Source organism: Camelus ferus, chromosome 12 (genome assembly GCF_009834535.1).
Source record: "Camelus ferus isolate YT-003-E chromosome 12, BCGSAC_Cfer_1.0, whole genome shotgun sequence".
Classification (NCBI taxonomy): domain Eukaryota; kingdom Metazoa; phylum Chordata; class Mammalia; order Artiodactyla; family Camelidae; genus Camelus; species Camelus ferus.
Genome location: NC_045707.1, coordinates 7,274,806 through 7,292,993, shown reverse-complemented (window position 1 = coordinate 7,292,993; position 18,188 = coordinate 7,274,806). Strand labels below are relative to the sequence as shown.

The following is an 18,188-nucleotide window of genomic DNA, read 5'->3' as shown; positions in this document are numbered from 1 at the left end:
GTCATTGTAACTTTTTGCTGGATTTTAGTATCCGTTTATTTTTAAACAGTTCTGTGCAACTGGAGTTTCTTCCATGGTTTCTGTTACCATGGCTCCATAATATTTCCTCAAATCTGCTTGTTCATACTTCCACACACTTCAATACAAATTTACAGCTCCTTAGAATCAGAATATCTTATTTGTGATATCCAAGAATGTTTTTCCAGCTGCAATAGCATTTTTCTCAAAACTGGAGAAGTTAGTTGCTTTTCCCACTATCGACGCTGGGGAGAGACAGGGTTCGATTCTGTGAAGGGCCATGCAGTGGTCCCATCAGTGGTGTGAGCAGGGACCAGTGTCATCTGTGTGGAGCCACTTCCCCTTGGGATCCCATGATGAGGGCGCAGGATGGGCAGGCTGCCACGTTTGCTTGGGAAGTGATGACCCTGGACGTTTTGGTCCAGACATCCAACAGACTCTTGGTTCTCCTTAAGCCTGAGTGTGTGTTTCTTCTCTTGCTCATGTTCATTTATTCATTTATTTTTGGACTTGATTGAGGCTTCCACTTTGGGAAGGCCTCTTATTTTAAGAGTCTGCAGTCAAAAGAAAAACAGTGCTGGTCTTGGTAGTCACTAGTGAAGTTTGCCTTGCCGTCTCTTCCCGGCACTCAGGATTATTCAGGGAGATACTTTTCTGCATTTCATTGCTTTGAAATATATGTATTTTTTTTAACATTTTTTATTGATTTATAATCATTTTACAATGTTGTGTCAAATTCCAGTGTTCAGCACAATTTTTCAGTCATTCATGGACATATACACACTCATTGTCGCATTTTTTTCTCTGTGAGTTATCATAACATTTTGTGTATATTTCCCTGTGCTATACAGTGTAATCTTGTTTATCTATTCTACAATTTTGAAATCCCAGTCTATCCCTTCCCACCCTCCACCCCCCTGGCAACCACAAGTCTGTATTCTCTGTGAGTCTATTTCTGTCCTGTATTTAAGCTTTGTTTTTGTTTGTTTGTTTGTTTTTGTTTTTGTTTTTTAGATTCCACATATGAGCGATCTTATATGGTATTTTTCTTTCTCTTTCTGGCTTACTTCACTTAGAATGACATTCTCCAGGAGCATCCATGTTGCTGCAAATAGCATTATGTTGTCGGTTTTTATGGCTGAGTAGTATTCCATTGTATAAATATACCACATCTTCTTTATCCAGTCACCTGTTGATGGACATTTAGGCTGTTTCCATGTTTTGGCTATTGTAAATAGTGCTGCTATGAACATTGGGGTGCAGGTGTCATCCTGAAGTAGATTTCCTTCTGGATGAAATATATGTATTTCTTAAAGGATCGTTCAGGATTTAGAGCAAGTCCCAGAGCATTGTGGAATCGTGGAGATAGTCTTGTTTCCTGTCTCTTAAAGTTTTTGACCTCTTCCGCTTTTCAGGAATAACCATTTTCCTAGTGTTGAACTAGGTTCTGGGCCTGTGTCTGGGCTTATTATAGAGGACTCGTCTGGCCAAACATTTTCAAATTCTACTATAAATATAAACGCTAACTCAGTGATAGAGCAGTTCCTAACACTCAAGAATTTAAAGTGTGGTATTACTGACTGGACCTTTGGTTACTAACACAGCTGCTTCTACCAATTCAGAGTGGACCCCTTTTTGAACAACAAATACAAAAGAAAACATAGTTTTGGGTGCTCTGGAGGCTGCCCAGGAGGCTTCGGGTGGGAAGGTCTTCTGATTGAGTGGCTATATAAGCTGGACACTGTAGAATAAGTGACTTTTTAATAATCACTGAAAAATTAAGTTTTGTTCTCAGCTCAAGAAACATTTGTGGTTAATTATCTGAGTAACTAGTCTTTTTTCTTTCTTGTATAATGCAAGAGATGTCGCTATACGGCTTTGTGAGTGAAATTGCTAACAACAGTATATTATTGTAAAGATCTTACAGATCTTGTAGAGCTGGTGGTGGTGGGAGATGGCGCTGGAGGAGAGGGCACGGTCAGGACGCTCCTGAGCATCTCTGTCTGGGCGGAGGCTCACGTGGTGTCAGGAAGCAGGCCATGCACTTATCTCAGGGAATAGCATACTAAGGAGAGGGAACAGCGTGTGCAAATGCTCTGAGGCAGAGATGGGCTTGGTATGTTCAAGAAACAGTGGGAAGGTAAGTGGGGCTGAGGCAGAACAGGGCCAACCAGTGAGGGAGAGTGGAAAGGGGCAAGCAAGTGCCAGGTCATGATGCAGCAGAGGTGAGGAGTTAGGGCTTAGTTCTGAGTGCGGTGGGTTTGGAGCAGAGAAGTGACTAGATTTAAGTATCTTAAATGGTTGTCCTGGGGAGACTAGAAATTGAAAGTGAAGGTGGATTTCCTGTTCCACCTGACATTGTGGTTACTTGGAAAAACATTACACTTTTGTTTTCATTTTAACTGTGAAATTTTAGAGTTAGTAATATCACTTGCATTACTAGTGATTTGGGATTTTGTGAAGTTTTCTGGGTTCTTTTTGAAGAGAGATATTGTGTAACTAAATACATTGTGGTTGTTAATAATGATGATACAATGATATCTGTGTGGCCCTGTCAATTAAAAATGTAAATATTAATAGTGTATAAAATTGTTCTCAGCCTTGCCAGCAGTGGGAAAATTACAAATTATGATAAACTCATGAAGTTTAAACCACATGGGGATTTTTGTGTAGAAGTGTGACACCAGTTCCTCCTTCCTTCCTCACTGTTCCTGTTTCAGGATGTGCGCCACCACCCCATGCTGTCTGGCCCTCTGAATCCTGGGTGGGCCCCTCTGTACCCCCATTTCCCCGCCCCCACCCTTCCCTAAGGATTCTTCTGTCCGGGATGCCCTGCCCCTGTGCCTGTACACCTGCCTGGTTCCCATAGGCTCCTCAAGATCCAGCTTAGTGTCCCTGGGCTGGGAAGCTGTCTGTGCTGGATGCCCTGTTCCAGCCTTCCTGAACGCTCTGGTGGAGAACAGCTCGCTCCACCCTCGACTGAGGTATTTCATCTACCCAGCAAGCCCAAGGAGTAATAGGCAGTATTGGTTTTATTTTCCAAATGAGGAAACAGGCTCAGAGAGGTTAAATAACTTACCCATGGTTATCTAGCTATTAAGCAGCAGGGGTGGGATTCATTCATCATTCGTTCATTGTCTCATATTATTGCCTTTTTCATGTGGGTACCGTGCCCACCTGTGGAATACAACTGGGAGCGAGGCAGGTGCGGCTTACAGGCTTGTCTCCCTCCCCAGACACTCTGAGCTGCTCGAGTAGGGATGCTTCCAGAACAGGACTTCTCACAGGTGCTCCATGAATGCTGAAGGAATGAATGACCGAATGCTGACATTCTACCCTATTGGCGCCTTTGCTGGAGTGCCATCCCATCAGACCCCCAACCTGTTGTTTTATCGGAGTCATGCGCCTGTTCCTCACTTCTGCCTCTCCTAGCCTGCCTCTCACCCAGGAGGCAGCACGACCGGCCATGGAGCAGGCTCTGGGGTGCCTGGCCTGGGTTTGAGTCCCACCTCTGCTACTTCCTAGCTCTGTGGCCTTGATCAAGTTACTTAAACACGTTTCTGCCTTGTCTCTTCGCCTGTAAGATGAGGGTGATAGTAGTAGCTGCCTCGTAGGGCTGTTCTGAGGATGAATGGTGCCTAGCACCTAGGAAGTGCTCAAGAAATACTGACTTGTTATTTCTGCCACCTGGTGAGGAGAGGAACTGCACCCCACACAACTCTGAAGGCAGTTGTGAACCCCTCAACACTCTTCCCATGGAGTCCGGCACTCGGTCAGGGCTCATAAACGTTGGATGTGGGAAGACAGGATGGGAGAGGTTGGAGTTCCTGCCCACGCTGGGGCATGTCTCATGGCTGCAGGGCATGTGGACGCTGACCCTATGAGACCCTTGTGAGGGGCAGGACTGCTTGAACTTTTGGCCCCCTTTTCCCTGGCCTTTTCTCCTGTCCTCGGCTTGGCAAGTTTCCTTGTTTTGTCCTACTTGACTTTTCCCTTCTACCCACCCTGTTCCCTGACAAACTTGATGTTTTTGTCCAGTAAATTTTTACATCAGCTCATGTGTTGCCAGTTCCCCTCTTAGCAATGGTAACTGATAATGAAATGGCCCCTCTCACCTACTGTTGCCCAAATGCTGTTAAGCCTTTGCTGCATCTGCTACAGCCTTGGTAGCAGTGTTTCTAAAATTATTAATTTCATTTGCTTAATATGTTCCTTCTTTTAATCAAGGAAGCACATGTAAATACATTTAAACTACAAATAATATAATATATGAGAACTTGAATGCTACTAGTTCAAATTAAAAGTTTTCAGGCCAACATCTCATTAGAAGCCATTATACTATACATTTAGCATCTGTCTCTAAGATTAGGAGTATCAGTAAGAAATAAAATGCGGTTACTTCAAGGATAAGTTTAGTTTAGTTTTGAACTTGAAGTGTCAGAAGCTTTCATTTTGTAATTCTTAAATTTTCCCATTAACTCAAACCAGATTGAAAGATTGGATAACCCAAATCATGGAGGTGTTTTTATTTTCATAAATGATTTTTATTCTTTTAAGGCGACCCACTTTCATACTTTCAAATGCATTTTTGAAACAATTTAATAAATTTAAAAGAAAGACGGTCAGTCTCAAATTCATTATTTGATGATGTTCCCCTTGACTTCATGTGGTGTGAACATGAGCATCTGTATACTTCTTGGGTCAGGATTGAGCGAAGTCTCACTCGTGCGGGGCTCTGCGAGACATGAGGACACGAGGGCAACAGAGAGTGCTGGCTCCACAGAGGAGTCGGCGGTGGTGAGCCCTGGGGCTGTGGAATTGGGGGCAGAAGGGAGCTGGGCTCACACCTAAAGCCCAGAGTGGCATCCCAGGGGCTGGTGGGCACAGCAGAGTCAGAGATCCAGGCTTCTTCTGTCTTGTGTCGAGCATGGGCTCAGTTCCCAAGTCATCTCATGGTCAAAATGGAAGAAGTAGGACTTTCATACTCACTACAACTAACTTTATGCTAGGATTGGGTTACAGAAATAAATACCATGTGATCCCTGCCCTCACGGATCCTGTCTCATGATAGAGACACATGCATGGGTGACTAGTGTCCGTGTAAGGTTGAGTGGAGTGAGTCTTGTAAGAGAGAAACATGGTACTCAGGATAGGCCAGACAGCAAAGCTTAATTTTGACTGGGAATGAAGGAAGTCTTCATGGAGAAGGTGATATTTGATCCTGATCTTAAAGAATAATTAGTATCTTGACACTCATCTGGGAGGCAGTTCCAGGGAGAGGGAATAGTGTGTGAAGGGAGATGCAAGGACCTAAAAGATCTAAATTCTCCTTGGAGCCCTGGGGGTGACAAAAGTGGGCCTCGAACCTGGCAGATGGGTAGCTAACTCGCCTGCATTGTCTGAGCTGGGAGTAGGTCATCCTCTAGAGAGCATGTCATGTGATTGACAAGATGTCCCCGGCCATGTGGTGGTCAGTATGATATGCCTTCTAGAAGGTGGACAAACTAACCTTGAGAGAAAAACCTGAGGGATCATTTGTTGGGTTTAGAGATGCTCTTTCTTCTGCCCATAGTTTGGAAGCAGGATTAAGCCACTAGCAGAGGCACTGCCCGCACCTAGTGCTTCACAACACATTGAACCCCCAGAGCTGTCACTGGGCCTGACCTCCCAGCAGCCATTGACAAGGGGTCTTCAGTGGGAAGCCCTGGGACCCCAGGTCAGAGTGCCCGTCACAGTGCATGAGGCTGTGATTACTGAGAGTCATGCCTTTTTTTACTCATTTTGTAAAATGCACGTATTAATTGCTATTGATATTCCCTTTAAACTTTAAACTTTAACATTTATACGTGCAGGCCTGTAGCACAGGTGCCATGCTGTGTCACCAAGATTGTCCAGTAAGGTCTGTGATGTGGACATGCTCAGAAGTAGAGGCTTTATGTTGACTAGAGCATGTTTCACATGAAAATGAGTTCATAGCTGAACTTTTGGGACCTGTGAGAATGCCCTTGCAGGGTGGCTGTAGGGGTCAGATCTGATAAAGTAGGAAAGTACTTTGCAGCCATGAAAGTCACTGCAAATGCACTCTCTTATGATGATTTAGCTTTAATCCACTCAAGTTTAACCATAATCTCTTGCCAGTAGGAGGTTCTTTTAAAACATTTTAAACTCAGAGAAATCTGCGTTTGTTTAATCCTGCACTCTTCAGTGAAGGTAGTGGGATGCTAAGAAGGTACCCAAGATCCCACTGCTGTTTAATGGTGAACTTAGGAAGAGTCTTCCAAATTTTGGCCCTGAGAGCCCTTTTGTAAGAGTGAAAAATGACTTCTGAGTCATCAAAAATTAAATTATGTTCAGGATAGCTTTATAGGGCTTGTTTATTTGAAGCGTGTGTGATTATCTACATATATTTTTCTTTAAAAATTGGCATTCCTGGCAGTGTATACCCAGTGATTTCCTAAACCAGACTGATTAACTAATATTTAATTAGTTAACTAACTAGTAATTAATACTAACCACCATCACTGCTACCATTCTTGCCTCTTGTGGGGGATTAATTGTGTTCAGATGTGCACAACATCCCACTAAAGAACATTGGTCCATCAGGGTCCATGTGTGAATAACTAGTGTCCATGTAAGGTTGAGTGGAGTGAGTCCTACACACTCTGGAAGTGTAGACATTAGAGGAATTTCATATTTAGTTTCATAAATGTTAATTTACTAGAAGTTTATTAAAAACAAATAAAAAACCCCAACCAGTCTGATTTCTGCATTTACCAAGTGAGAATTAGAAGGTGTGCTGAGGCTCATTTGTCTCTGCTACAGCTGAAGTTCTCCTTTTCACATGAACTTAGTCTTGTCTTTTCCTTTTTCTGTCCATTTCTTATTCATGCGCAGTATTGCAGGTGCCGTTTCACCTCCTAAAATACTATCAGAGTCGTGTGAAATGAGTAGGACCCCAAAGGCAGCAGCATTTTTCTGCCAAGGTGTATTTTGGGGTCATTTTTGTCTTCTGTGCCTCTCAGGATATCTTTCCATCCTTTCTCAAGGGTATATAATCTCCCCCTTAATTGTAGACTGAGGGTGTCAGATTGAACTCTTGGTTTTTAAGCTGTATTTGAGAGGTTCACCAACTGTTGTTGGAATGTATGAGCCCAGAGTCCCCAGTGAAGTGACAGGACAGAATGGGAAGCTGTATGTACTGTGACGTCCCTCCAGGGTTGGCTCTGACTGGGAAAGACCCCCAAACCCCTGAGGTCTGACCGTGAGGGCCCAGCACAGTAGTGTGGGACCATGATGTGTCAGACAAGCGGGAAATGCAAATTATGCAACTGAAAGCAGCAGACCACAGGACGGCTTGTTTGCCTTGATTGCAGCGAAGACAGACAGTGGGTGACAGGAGAAGGAAGAGCTGAGTGATGAGAATCAAGGCTGGTGGAACAGAGCCTGGCCACAAGGAGCCCTCGTTGGTTTTGACAGCCCTGTGGTAGCCAAAAGAATAGACATTTGGTCTTGAAACTGTTACGGGCTTAGCAGTGCAGGTGGGTTGAATGAGCAAAGCTATGGAAGCCAGATTGTCACACCAAAGCAGGAAGGTGCCTGCTCTGGAACCGATGCTGTGCTGAGCCAAAGCGGCTCCATGTTTGATAGCGTGGAATAGCCTCCCTGTTTAGAAAAGTTTGTTTTTCTTTAACCAAACTCAGCAAGATTTTTTTTCTGTAGGAGGAAGAGGGCTACCTCTGTGGTGTTGACTAAAACAAAATAAGACGTGTTTTCCCCCAGCTCTTTCTCTTCTCTTCTGAACTGTGATATTCAAGGGTCTTGAGCCATGTTTGTTTTCCGTGAAATGGCCCTGTGTCCCAGTGGAACCCCTGAAGTCCCTCTTCCTCTCACCAGCCCTTTCTTCAGTTTGCAGCAGGTAGCTCTGTGCCATCAAGTGGCTGTGACTCCTCTGCTGGTTCAGGAGGTGGTTTCCATCGCAACTCCAAGCTCTGTGAGAGGCGATGACTTTTTAAAAAATTTCTGGAAGCACTTTTGAGTGTTTGGCCCACACTGCTTCTAGAGGACCCTCCCCACCCCATCTGGAGCCTGGGACTTGCTGGGCTGTGGCCTCAGCATGCTTCCCTCAGAGGGGGCAGCCTTTAAAACCAAGCATCCTGTAACACACAAGCTGTTTTCCGTTGCTGAGGTAAATGTACTACACTGTGTTCCAGAGATATAAGTCACTTTATTTGCTGATCTCTATCTCTTCCTTTGAGGAATGTTCACTTTCCCAGATAAAATCATTGGAAACAAAATAGGCTGTGCCAGACATTAGAGTCATTAAAAAAAAAGTGTTCCTGCTTTGCTAATGGTGCAGGCCTGACTCCCTGAGCACCCACCATGTAGGGGGCAGCTTGAGGGCCAGAGAGAAGTAGGAAACCCCGTCCTTTCTCAGAGGGACTGACTGGACGTACAGGAATAGCCTGAGTCAGAGCTGGAGGCAGGGAGGAACCAGGAACCTGTGGGCCCCCGGGTGGTCGGGGCCCTGGCGCGGAGCGGCAGGAGGGCTTCCTGTGTGGCTGTTGGTACACAACCCGAGGCTGAGCCACACATCCCCCACTAGGGTTGCTGAACCTACTTGTGGTTTAGTTTAACGTCTGCAGTGGTGTTTATAAAAGAACTCTAACCACTGGGCTTAAAATATCTTCACATAAATGCTCCGGTTATTTCCCTCTGTGGATCTTCAGTCTGTATAAATCAAAATTATCCTGACTCTTCAATTCAACTTTTCTCATCCTGAATTCATCCAGCAAAATTTTATGGAGTGAGTGTTGTGTGGTCCGACTTGAGTTTTGAAAGGGTTACTGTGTTGAGAATAGACAGAAGGGACGGGAGAAGCCAGGACACCGTGGGGAGATGACCGAGATCCCTGAGGGGACACCTGTGGCAGGCAGAGCTGGGGGGGTTTGCAGAGGGGTGGTCATTCCTTGATATGTGCGTGGACTCCTCTCTCGAAGCTGTGGTGCAGTCACGTGGCCCAGAGGGACCCCCTCCTTCCTTCCAACACAAGCCATTAATGAAACAAAGTAGGGTATTTTTATGAACTAATTTTTGTATCCTAAAAGTATTACATGCTGATAGTCAAAATTTCCAAATTGTTTAGAAGATTGTGAGGCAAAATGTGGAAGCCCCCCTGTCCCCAGAGCAAGTCTGAGGCCCCTGTGGGACTTCCTGTGCATTGGCATACTTTGGTGGGTACCCAATTGTGGTTTAATACCAGGGGGGTCAGACTATACCTACTGGGCTGCAACCCACTGTGTTCACACGGCACGCGGGACATCGTCACGTCGCTCACGTCTGTGCACACAGTTACCCTCCCTCTCTCTCCTCTGGCTGCCCGTGCTCCACTCCAGAGGTGTGCCAGCATTTCTGATTCTTGGTGGACAGTGAGGTAGCTTTCGGTGTTATTAATTTTTCTTCCTATTAAAAACAATGCCACAGTGAGTACCTACCTTTGACTCTGGGTGAGTTTATCTGTAGGAAAAGTTTTAGAAGAAATAGTTGAGTCAAAGGCTAGGTGTTTCTCTTTTGTTAAATACATCACATGTTGAGAGACAGGTAACAGCAGGTAAAGGACAGGTATGGAAGACTGCTTGGTTTTCAGTAGCATATCTTACAAGCACTTGAGGCTTGAATTTTTATCCATTAGCACAGATATAAGATCTGCGTTACCACACAGCTTCCTCCCTAGAGTCCTCAGTGCTGCCTCAGGCAGGCGTGTGGGCTCCTGCCTGCTGGGGCTAGTACAGGGACCTTTGCCCCCTGGGGCCTCCTGCTGCTGGAAAGGCCTCTCCCTGCCCTTCACATGGCCACTTGCCCTCCACCTGGGTTCCTCTGAGAGGCCCCACCGTTCTGCCTCCACAAGCCCCTCCCTCCTGCTTTTCCCTCTACTCTTTTATTTATCTCCATCCAGCTCTTCTCACACTCTGTCTCTGCTTTTACTTTACTGCGTGTCAGTCTGCCTTATGAGGCTGTCAGCCTGAGGCAGGCAAGGACCATATCTGTCTGGTTCACTGCTCCATCCCGAGGACTTAGAAGAGTGCCTGGCACATAGCAGGTATTGCAGAATGAATGAGTAAATCCATCCCTTACTTAAGGAATGATCCTCCCCTCATCCAGGCCAAAACGTGTCTTAGAGAAGTTGTAGTCATTTCCAATTAGTGAAGAATTTCCCACCTTGGGTAACTACAGTGAAACAAACCTTAGATCTAGTGTGTGTTCCCCTGCAGGGCACAGCTTTTTCCAAGGCCAGCTTACAGAGGAGACAGGGAACATGTGCCTTTACTCAGAATGTTCTTGCTTTATAAGAATAGCCTTTTGGCCTAATGACTTGTTCTGTTTTTTCTTCTTGGATCAAAGTAAGGGCATTAAGGGGGAGTTAGATGTACTTATGTAATGTGTACCTTTTGTTTACCTGATACCTGTTATCAGGCCCACAGGGGAGAAAAGAGGTTATTCCAGCTCCAAGCCTGGGCCAAGGGCACCCTTGGCAGCCTACATTAACCTTTGAGACTGCATACATTTTAGGAATGGCTCTCACTGAACAGTGTTTACATTCATCAGTTGCAGAAGTCCCTGGAATCTGGAGATCTGGAACTGTTTTCCCTCACCTCAGTCATTCTTGGATTCCTGAAGAATGTCTCTTAGAATGTATTCAGTAAACGTCTTTTTTTTTTAATTGAAGTACAGTCAATTACAATGTGTCAGTCTCGTGTACAGCGCAATGGCCCAGTCATGCATATGCATACATATATTTGTATCAAACATCTTTTGAGGGTATCCAGTGTACCCAGGACACATGGGGGCCATGCATGTGTTATTCAGGAAGGGGGAGGGGAAAGGGTGTGATGATTTGTACATCTTTACACTTAGGATTTTCTTGCTCTCAAGTTTCAAGTTTGTTGCTTTTATACCTTCCATGAGCAGACAAGGTCCCAGGCAGAAACACACTTTCCCTGCCCCTTGTGCAACTGGAATTTTAAGGTCTCTGAGGGGAGCCTGCCTGAGGGCCTGCCCAGTGCTCCACTGATGACTGGCGGTTCACGGAGTGGCCACAGCAGAGCTGCACTCCTCCCAGAGGCCTCGGAAAGAGGAGGGAAAGCCTGGAAGACCTGGTTCATTATTCACTCACTCATTCACTCAGACCTTTGTTGAGCACCTACTACATGCAGTACTGAGGGGCACTAGGGCTGCGTGGTAAATGAGATGCACAGTGGAGCCTACAGCAGGGCTCCCCCTGCTCCTTCCAGCCTGTGGGACCTGAGGATGGCTCCTCCCTGTCCCTTAACCATCTCTTACTCTTTTTGTTTTGTGTGATTGGAAATTCCTGTGGTCTTATCATCCAGGTCACTAGCTTCATCTTTAATCTTGTCATTCTGCTATACAAGTCAAACATTAAAATGTTTATTTTGGTAATAAGGTTCTTAAAAATTGAGTGAAAATATTTACTTATGTCCTAATCACTCCTTTTTCATAGCAGCCCATTCCTGCTATATGGGTATAATAATTCTTGACTTTCTTTTTTTGGGCAGTGCTGAAAGGTGCTTGGTATGTGGGAGCTGTTAGGTGTTGGTTTATGCTTACCCTGGGCTCCCAGGTGAAGCAACAGAACCACACCTGGTTGAAGCAGACTTGCTTTATTTGACACAGACATGACTTCAGCACAAGGAGCCTTCTTTGGGGCCGTCTTTTACTCATTAGATCGTTACTGAACACCTTTGGTGGTGCAGACTGCCAGCGCATGCAGAGCGCTTAGTGCAGCACCTGGCGCGTGACAAAGTCTTCCTGCGCGCGTAGGGTTGCTGAGCGGAGGAGGGCTGGCGCTAGTGTCACGGTGGTGGGGAAGACCTCATACAAGTGCTTATGCCAGTAGCAACCCTTATGGGAAAACAAAAATCACATCCAGCCCCAGACTCTGGCATTTCTCACTACCTGTTGGTGGTTTGCTGGGTCATGATTTTAAAAGCAACAGCTACCACTCTTGGGGTGTCAGATGTGCACCATGTGACTTTGCTTCCTCATCTCTAATCCCCATACAGTCCTGTGAGGAAAATACTCTCATCCTTACTTTATTGAGAGGCTGACTCTTGGAAGCGGAGCTGCTGCTTCCCACATATTGGTGATATTTGAAGCCATAGGAGAGGATGAGACATTGCTGGGAGGTACAGGAAGAAACTCAAGAATGGACCATGGGGTGTGCCAGTGATGGGGAGAAGAAAACGGGTTTATCAGAGAGGGAGGAGGGAGCCAGGAGAGACCGGGGCCACTGAGACTGGTCCAGGGTGCTTTAGGAGGAGTGGACAGTTGGGCAGGACCCCTACTGCAGGGCAGGAAAGGAGAGCTTTGGTAGTTGCCGATTGAGAACTCTGCTTGGGCAACTACGGTCTGGACTCAAGACTCCCAGAGGTTGGCATTGCTCTGTGAATGTCAGGGATGAGTTTTCAGGTCAACCTGTACTTTCATACCAGTTGTGCTTTCTCTGTGGCAAAGACCTTGTCCCCCAGGCCCTCTCTTTTTCCTGTCTGCCTTATGACTGTCACGTGGAGCTGAAGAAGTAGTGAGGACACTTGGAGCCAAAGGTGTTGGCCCAGGATGAGGCTCCCACTGAGGGAGGCCCTGCCATGGGCTGCAACCTGGGATCCTGGGGCCTTCATGCACCACCTGGTTTAACTGTCACTCAAACCTGTTGGAACACAGCTCTGGAAACTGGGTCTCAGAGAACAGAGTGGCTTTCCCACAGCCACCACCTAGCTTATCAGTGGTGGAGCTCGCGAACCTGAGCTTTCCCGATCGTCGCCATCCTAGGCTTCCATCTGCGTTATCTCACTAACTTTTTGGGCAGGAGATCTTCAGTTCTGCATCTTACTTTCTATGTGTAGTTGGGTTTTTTATGCCTTGCCTCAGTTTCTTCTCTAGGACTTTGAATGTCTTTGCTGACTTTTGACCTTTTAGAGGAGACTGAACAGTTCAGTGAGACTCTGTGCAAGATCTGCTTCAAGGGTTCAGGAGGAAAATGCCATCAGTTCTGAATCATTGTAAGTCAGAAGTGTGGTGGCATACACTTCCAAAAGTCATTTGTATTGGGTCTGAAACTCCTTGCACAATTTTACAAAAAGAGATTGGCTCTCCAGATTCTGTTTTTCTTAGATTATGACATTTACTTAGATAATGGCACTTATATATGAGCTTGGAGAACGTGTGAGTGGGAGATGGGGAACAAGAACTGAGAATCTGTGCAGGGAGCTGGCTCTAAGCAGCACACTCGCGGATAGGTGAGCTCACTGCAGTCGTTACACACTGGGCTGTGGCCACATGGGGTGCCAGTGGGGTCAGCTGGGCCCTCGCACACTTGTGATCTTGGGGATGTCGCAGTGGCTGAGCACAGTGCTTTGGGGAGATACAGGGCCCTGGACTGAGGGAAGATTACCAAGTTGCCACTGAGTGACTTGACCAAGGAAAGCTGGACTTCCCTAGTTCTTACTGGTCAGCTACGTGCACCTCTCATCACGAGGGCCCTCAGCAGCTCCAGTGTTTGTTGGTTTTGTTACTGGGCAGGACGTCACTACTCAGTGATTCAGGTTCTTGCTCCTAGAAGTCGACTGTGTCTTTTTGTGCTGATCCCACAAAAGCCTCTTCTAGGCTCCTGGCACTTATTAGGCTCTTAATAAATCTTGTGCAGAACTGATCTTCCATTAGCATCTAAACCAGGGCTGAATTCAGATAGAAAGTGAATTCCTCTACCAGAGCTTTTCAGGTGTCAAGCTGCTTCTCTACCCAGAGCAGGCACCTGCTCCCTCCTGTACCTGCTCCCTGCAGCTGCTCCCTGTAGCTGGCCAGGCAGCCCAGCCAGAGGCTTGATTTGCCACCTTGAGACCCGCATAAGCCAAAAGACCAGATATTCCCTGAGGATCCTGGAGCAGAGACCAGCCTCTTTGAGTAGAAAACTTTCTGCTGCTGCAGTCATGGGCTGGGGTGCTGCTAGGAGGGCCCTGGCTGAGAGCATGGGATTCCACAGGCAGGGAATACGGGAAGAAGAAGCAGCAGGGCCCAGGCCAGAGTGGCCTGCCCAGCCTTTGGGATATTGAAGGGCTAAAAGGACATGCTGCCTCTGTGATTACAGAGCAGAGATCTGCCAGCATGCTGTCAGGAAGAGTGTTGTGGGGCACCTGCGCATCTCTGCCTGGTTATACCGTGTGTGCATTTGGAGTGCTTGGCTTCGAGGTATCATAATATGCTCTTTACTTTAAATTTATTGGCCATACAGGGCTGTGGTCAAGTTTGGAAGCTGTTAAATCTTTCAGATTAAACCTTTTAATTAGCAATTAGATCTTGGGTTGTAAGACACCTATATGATTTATTTAAATCTGAGATAGTTTTTAGAAAACATCTTGGTATGATAGAACGTTACATTAACAAACAGGTAGAGTTGGTGTCCTGCTGGTCGCCATCATTCATTGCTTAGGTGACCTTGGACAAGTTACTTAGCCTCCCTGAGCATCAGTTTTCTCAGCTGTAGAGATAAAAGTAATGATAGTGCTAATAATTACTATCTAATAATAATTATATTATGATTTACTATGTCCATAGCGCTTACTAGGGACCACATACTGTTCACCCCTATGTGTACTGCCACATTTGACCCTCACAGTAATTCTGTGATGTAGGTTACATTACTGTCTCTCTTTTACAGATAAGGCCCTGGAAGCACAGAGTGGTTAGGTAACTTGCCCACTGTTGCCCAGCTCATGAGTAATGGGTCTGAGATTAGAGCCCAGGCAGCCTGTGTTCCTTACTATGCTTCTAGACTGTCTCACAGGGAATCACAGGGATTAAATGTGATAACATGTGGGAAGGTACCTAGGACAAAGTCTTACACTTCGTAGATGTAACATGTAGATTACTCTGCCTACCCAGCCCTGCTTTTTCCCTCCCAGCGATAAGCTGAGACTTTGGACAGTTAGGAAACTTTCAGATCTCTGGCTGTGTGATCTGAATGCGGGGTGGTGTAAAGGAGAGTGGAGTCACTTTTTTCCCCAGAAAGTCAGGGCATCTCAGCTGGTTGTGGACTGCTCATTCCATCAACATGATTTGTGCTTGTGAAGGTAGCGAGGGTCCTCTAGCAGGGGAAATAATCACCCTGTTACCCTTGCTTGGATTTAGAACATTGAATCGTTGCTCAGAAGTGATCAATTTAGCTTGTTTGTCTTTAATTTACTCTTTCTAGGTGACCCTCACACAGATGGTGTCAGGATAAACTGGTCTGAATCTGGGCCTTCAGTGGCTGAGATGAGTCAGTCATGGAAAGGGGGAGACGGTACCCCCCACAAGGAAATTGTGGAGAGTGGAGTCAGGTGTCAAAGGTGGATTATTTCCACTCACATTTTACCCCAGGTCCTATTCCTGCCGGAGGGGTAGGACAGGCTGGAACAGGGCAAGCCCAGAGATGCAGGGACTCTGCTTTTGCATGTCCTCCTTGCATGTTTTCTGCCTCTTTCTCCAAGGGATGAGGAAGATTAGTAAGGTTATCAATCTGTTGATCTAAGTTGTAGACTGTTATTCAGAAAGCTCTTTGAGCTCTTCAGTAAGATATGGAAAAGGTTTACTTGTCAATGTGAAATACACACACATGCATATAACCTACACACGTATGTCAGTGGCGAGTTCAGAGTTTACTGACTTTCTCCCACCTACAGGAAACATTTTAGACTGTTCTCTCCTGAAGGCAGTAACGGAAATGGAAGTTGTAAAGTGAAGATGGCTGTTTTTTTACCTTGGAAATTTTAAAACCACAATGATATGTTTTTCTTTTATAGGTTTGTCTTCAGATTTTGAGCACCTGAAGTTGACCGCTGAGTTTAAGCATTCCCTGCTGCTCCCTCACCATTTGAAGAGATGTCTGTCACTTATGACGATTCAGTTGGAGTAGAAGTGTCCAGTGATAGCTTCTGGGAGGTAATGCCCATGATTTCTTCCAGATGAATGCAAAGACTAAGCCAATGGTGCCTGAATGGCCTCCCCTTTTGCGGGGCTAGGATTGGGGGATGAGACGAGTGTGCCCCAAAACTAGCTGGGCATTTGTGGTCAGATCTAGGTGTGGCTTAGCTGTCAGTGACGGTGGTAAAGGTACCTTGCTAGAAAAGTCTGACACCGAAAGCAGTTGGAGGTGTTTATTAAGGTCTTGTCAGTTTGTCCATTCTTGGAGCTTCCTTTCCATGTTTAGTCATGATGTGACTTGGAGTGATGTATGCTAATTACTGGGCTTGCCATGAGAGGTAGTGTTACTTTCAAGTTTTGTATAGAAAAATGGATGGCGGTGATGCGCCGTCATGCTGGACAGTGCAAGCAAGCGGCCAGAGGGCTGAACAAGCTGCCCTTGAGCTTAGCTTGTTGGCGCGTCTTCCTGTCATTCTGTGCCAGGAGGAACTCCTTTCCCAGTCAGATTATTTTGTGGGTTTTTTTGGAGGTCACTCTTCCTGAGCCCCATGTAATTCCTGCCTGCTGGTTAAAGCAAGGTCCATTTCTGATAAAATTTTGTTCATGTGGCAAAACCTCTGGAGCCTTCCCAGCAGCTGTGGGCTTAGTAGAAAGAGCCCTGGTTTTGCAGTTGGGAAGATCTGGGTTCTCATTCCAGCTGTGTCATTACTAGCTATCTGTGTGATCTTGGGCAAGTTGCTTGACTGATCTGAGCTTCAGAGTTTTCATCTCTAAGAGGGGGATGATACTGGTCTTCGAGGGAGGCTGCCAGGATGAAATAAGAATGCAGACATCGGCACCACGTGGGTGCTTTCCTGACACAAAAGGCTCCAGTGCTGTGAGAGATGAGAGCAGGCCCGGGCTTAGCTGGGGAGTAGCTCACATTAGCTCTGTGGACGCATTAGTTAGGTGTGCAGTTTTGTCTGACATGAAATGCCATCTGATATTGTAGCCTAACAGAGACAAGTGATCACGAGAGCCCATGTTTTAAAAGATGAGCGAGGAGCTCAAAATTCTCTCAACACTTTTCTTCTGTATATACTGGGGGAAGGGTCATTATTGACCCTTACTTAGTTGAATACTTCATTTTATTAAAAGTATGTGTTTGTTGAGCACCTACCGTGTGCTAGGTCCTGTGAATTCCTGTGGGAAATGTGACAGCCTGAGTCCCTACCCCTCAGCTGGTAGCAGCCTTCCTGGCGGGTATCCAGGCCAAAGCTCAAATTTCAGTAGTCAGAAAGGCTCAGATGCCCCGGAAGCATTTCACTGAAGGCGGCAGGTGTGATGGAGCAGCACCAGGGTTATGGGTGTGTCCCAGCCACTCAGCAGCAGCGGCGGCTCCCTGGTGTGGTCAGGTGCATTCTCACAGTTTGTAGAGGTCAGAACAGGCAGTTCCCAGATGTAGTGTGGAGAAGCCTCTGGGATAACGCTGGAGCTCAGGGCCCACGTGCAGGTCTGGGTGCACAGACAGGCAGGCCCTGCTTGCTGGCCCCTGGGAGGCAGTGGTCTCGCCAGCGGTGCAGAAGCACCTGGGGAGCTGGCGCTGGCTGCAGAGCCTTCTATGAGCCCTTGTGAGACTGGCCTTTGGAAATGCAGGTTTTTTTCATTACCGATCCCAAGCTATAGACAGAATACTTTACGGTCGGGGGAGAATTTCTGTTTGATAACTGTGGTGACATTGCCATCTGGTGTTAACTGGCACCTGCCTTGAGTGAGTTGGCAGTACAGAGAGGCTGGCACACAAAAGGCCGTGTTAGGGATAGACCAGGAGAGGCAACGGGACGAGTCCAGATACACGCTTTGGAACCAGGTGGCCTAGGTTTAACTCCCTGCCTTGTCACTTACTATGTGTGTGTGGCTTTGGGCAAGTTACTGATTTTTCTTTTCCTCAATTTCCCAGTCTGTGAAGTGGGGATAATAATAGTAACCACCTCCTAGTATTGTGAGAGTTAAGGGAATGAATACATGTAAAGTCGTGTTGGGCATCCAGAAAGGTGCTGGCTGGGAGCTCGGTCCCTCTGGTATGGGAGATGGGGTCATCGGCACTCACACCCCATATAATCTGTTCCTGTGGGTGATTTGTCAGCACTGTCTTGATTACCCAGTCGATGGCAGAAACTGCTATGGAGAGATTAAGTAGCTAAATACAGTGCTATTAC

At 46.3% G+C, this 18,188-nt stretch overlaps 1 protein-coding gene across 3 annotated transcripts in view; it reads left to right on the top strand.

Annotated features, from left to right (window-relative positions):
- PACSIN2 (protein kinase C and casein kinase substrate in neurons 2) overlaps nucleotides 1-18,188 on the top strand; it is a 119,903-nt gene that overhangs the window by 71,068 nt on the left and 30,647 nt on the right. For 2 of the 3 annotated variants that reach the window (XM_032492374.1, XM_032492372.1), the window contains exon 2: nucleotides 15,870-16,008. The exons of the other annotated variant lie outside the window; for it this stretch is intronic. In XM_032492374.1, the coding sequence (XP_032348265.1) occupies nucleotides 15,949-16,008 (60 nt within the window). In that variant the 5' untranslated portion in view covers nucleotides 15,870-15,948. The remainder of the gene's footprint in view (nucleotides 1-15,869; nucleotides 16,009-18,188) is intronic. 3 annotated transcript variants of the gene reach the window in all.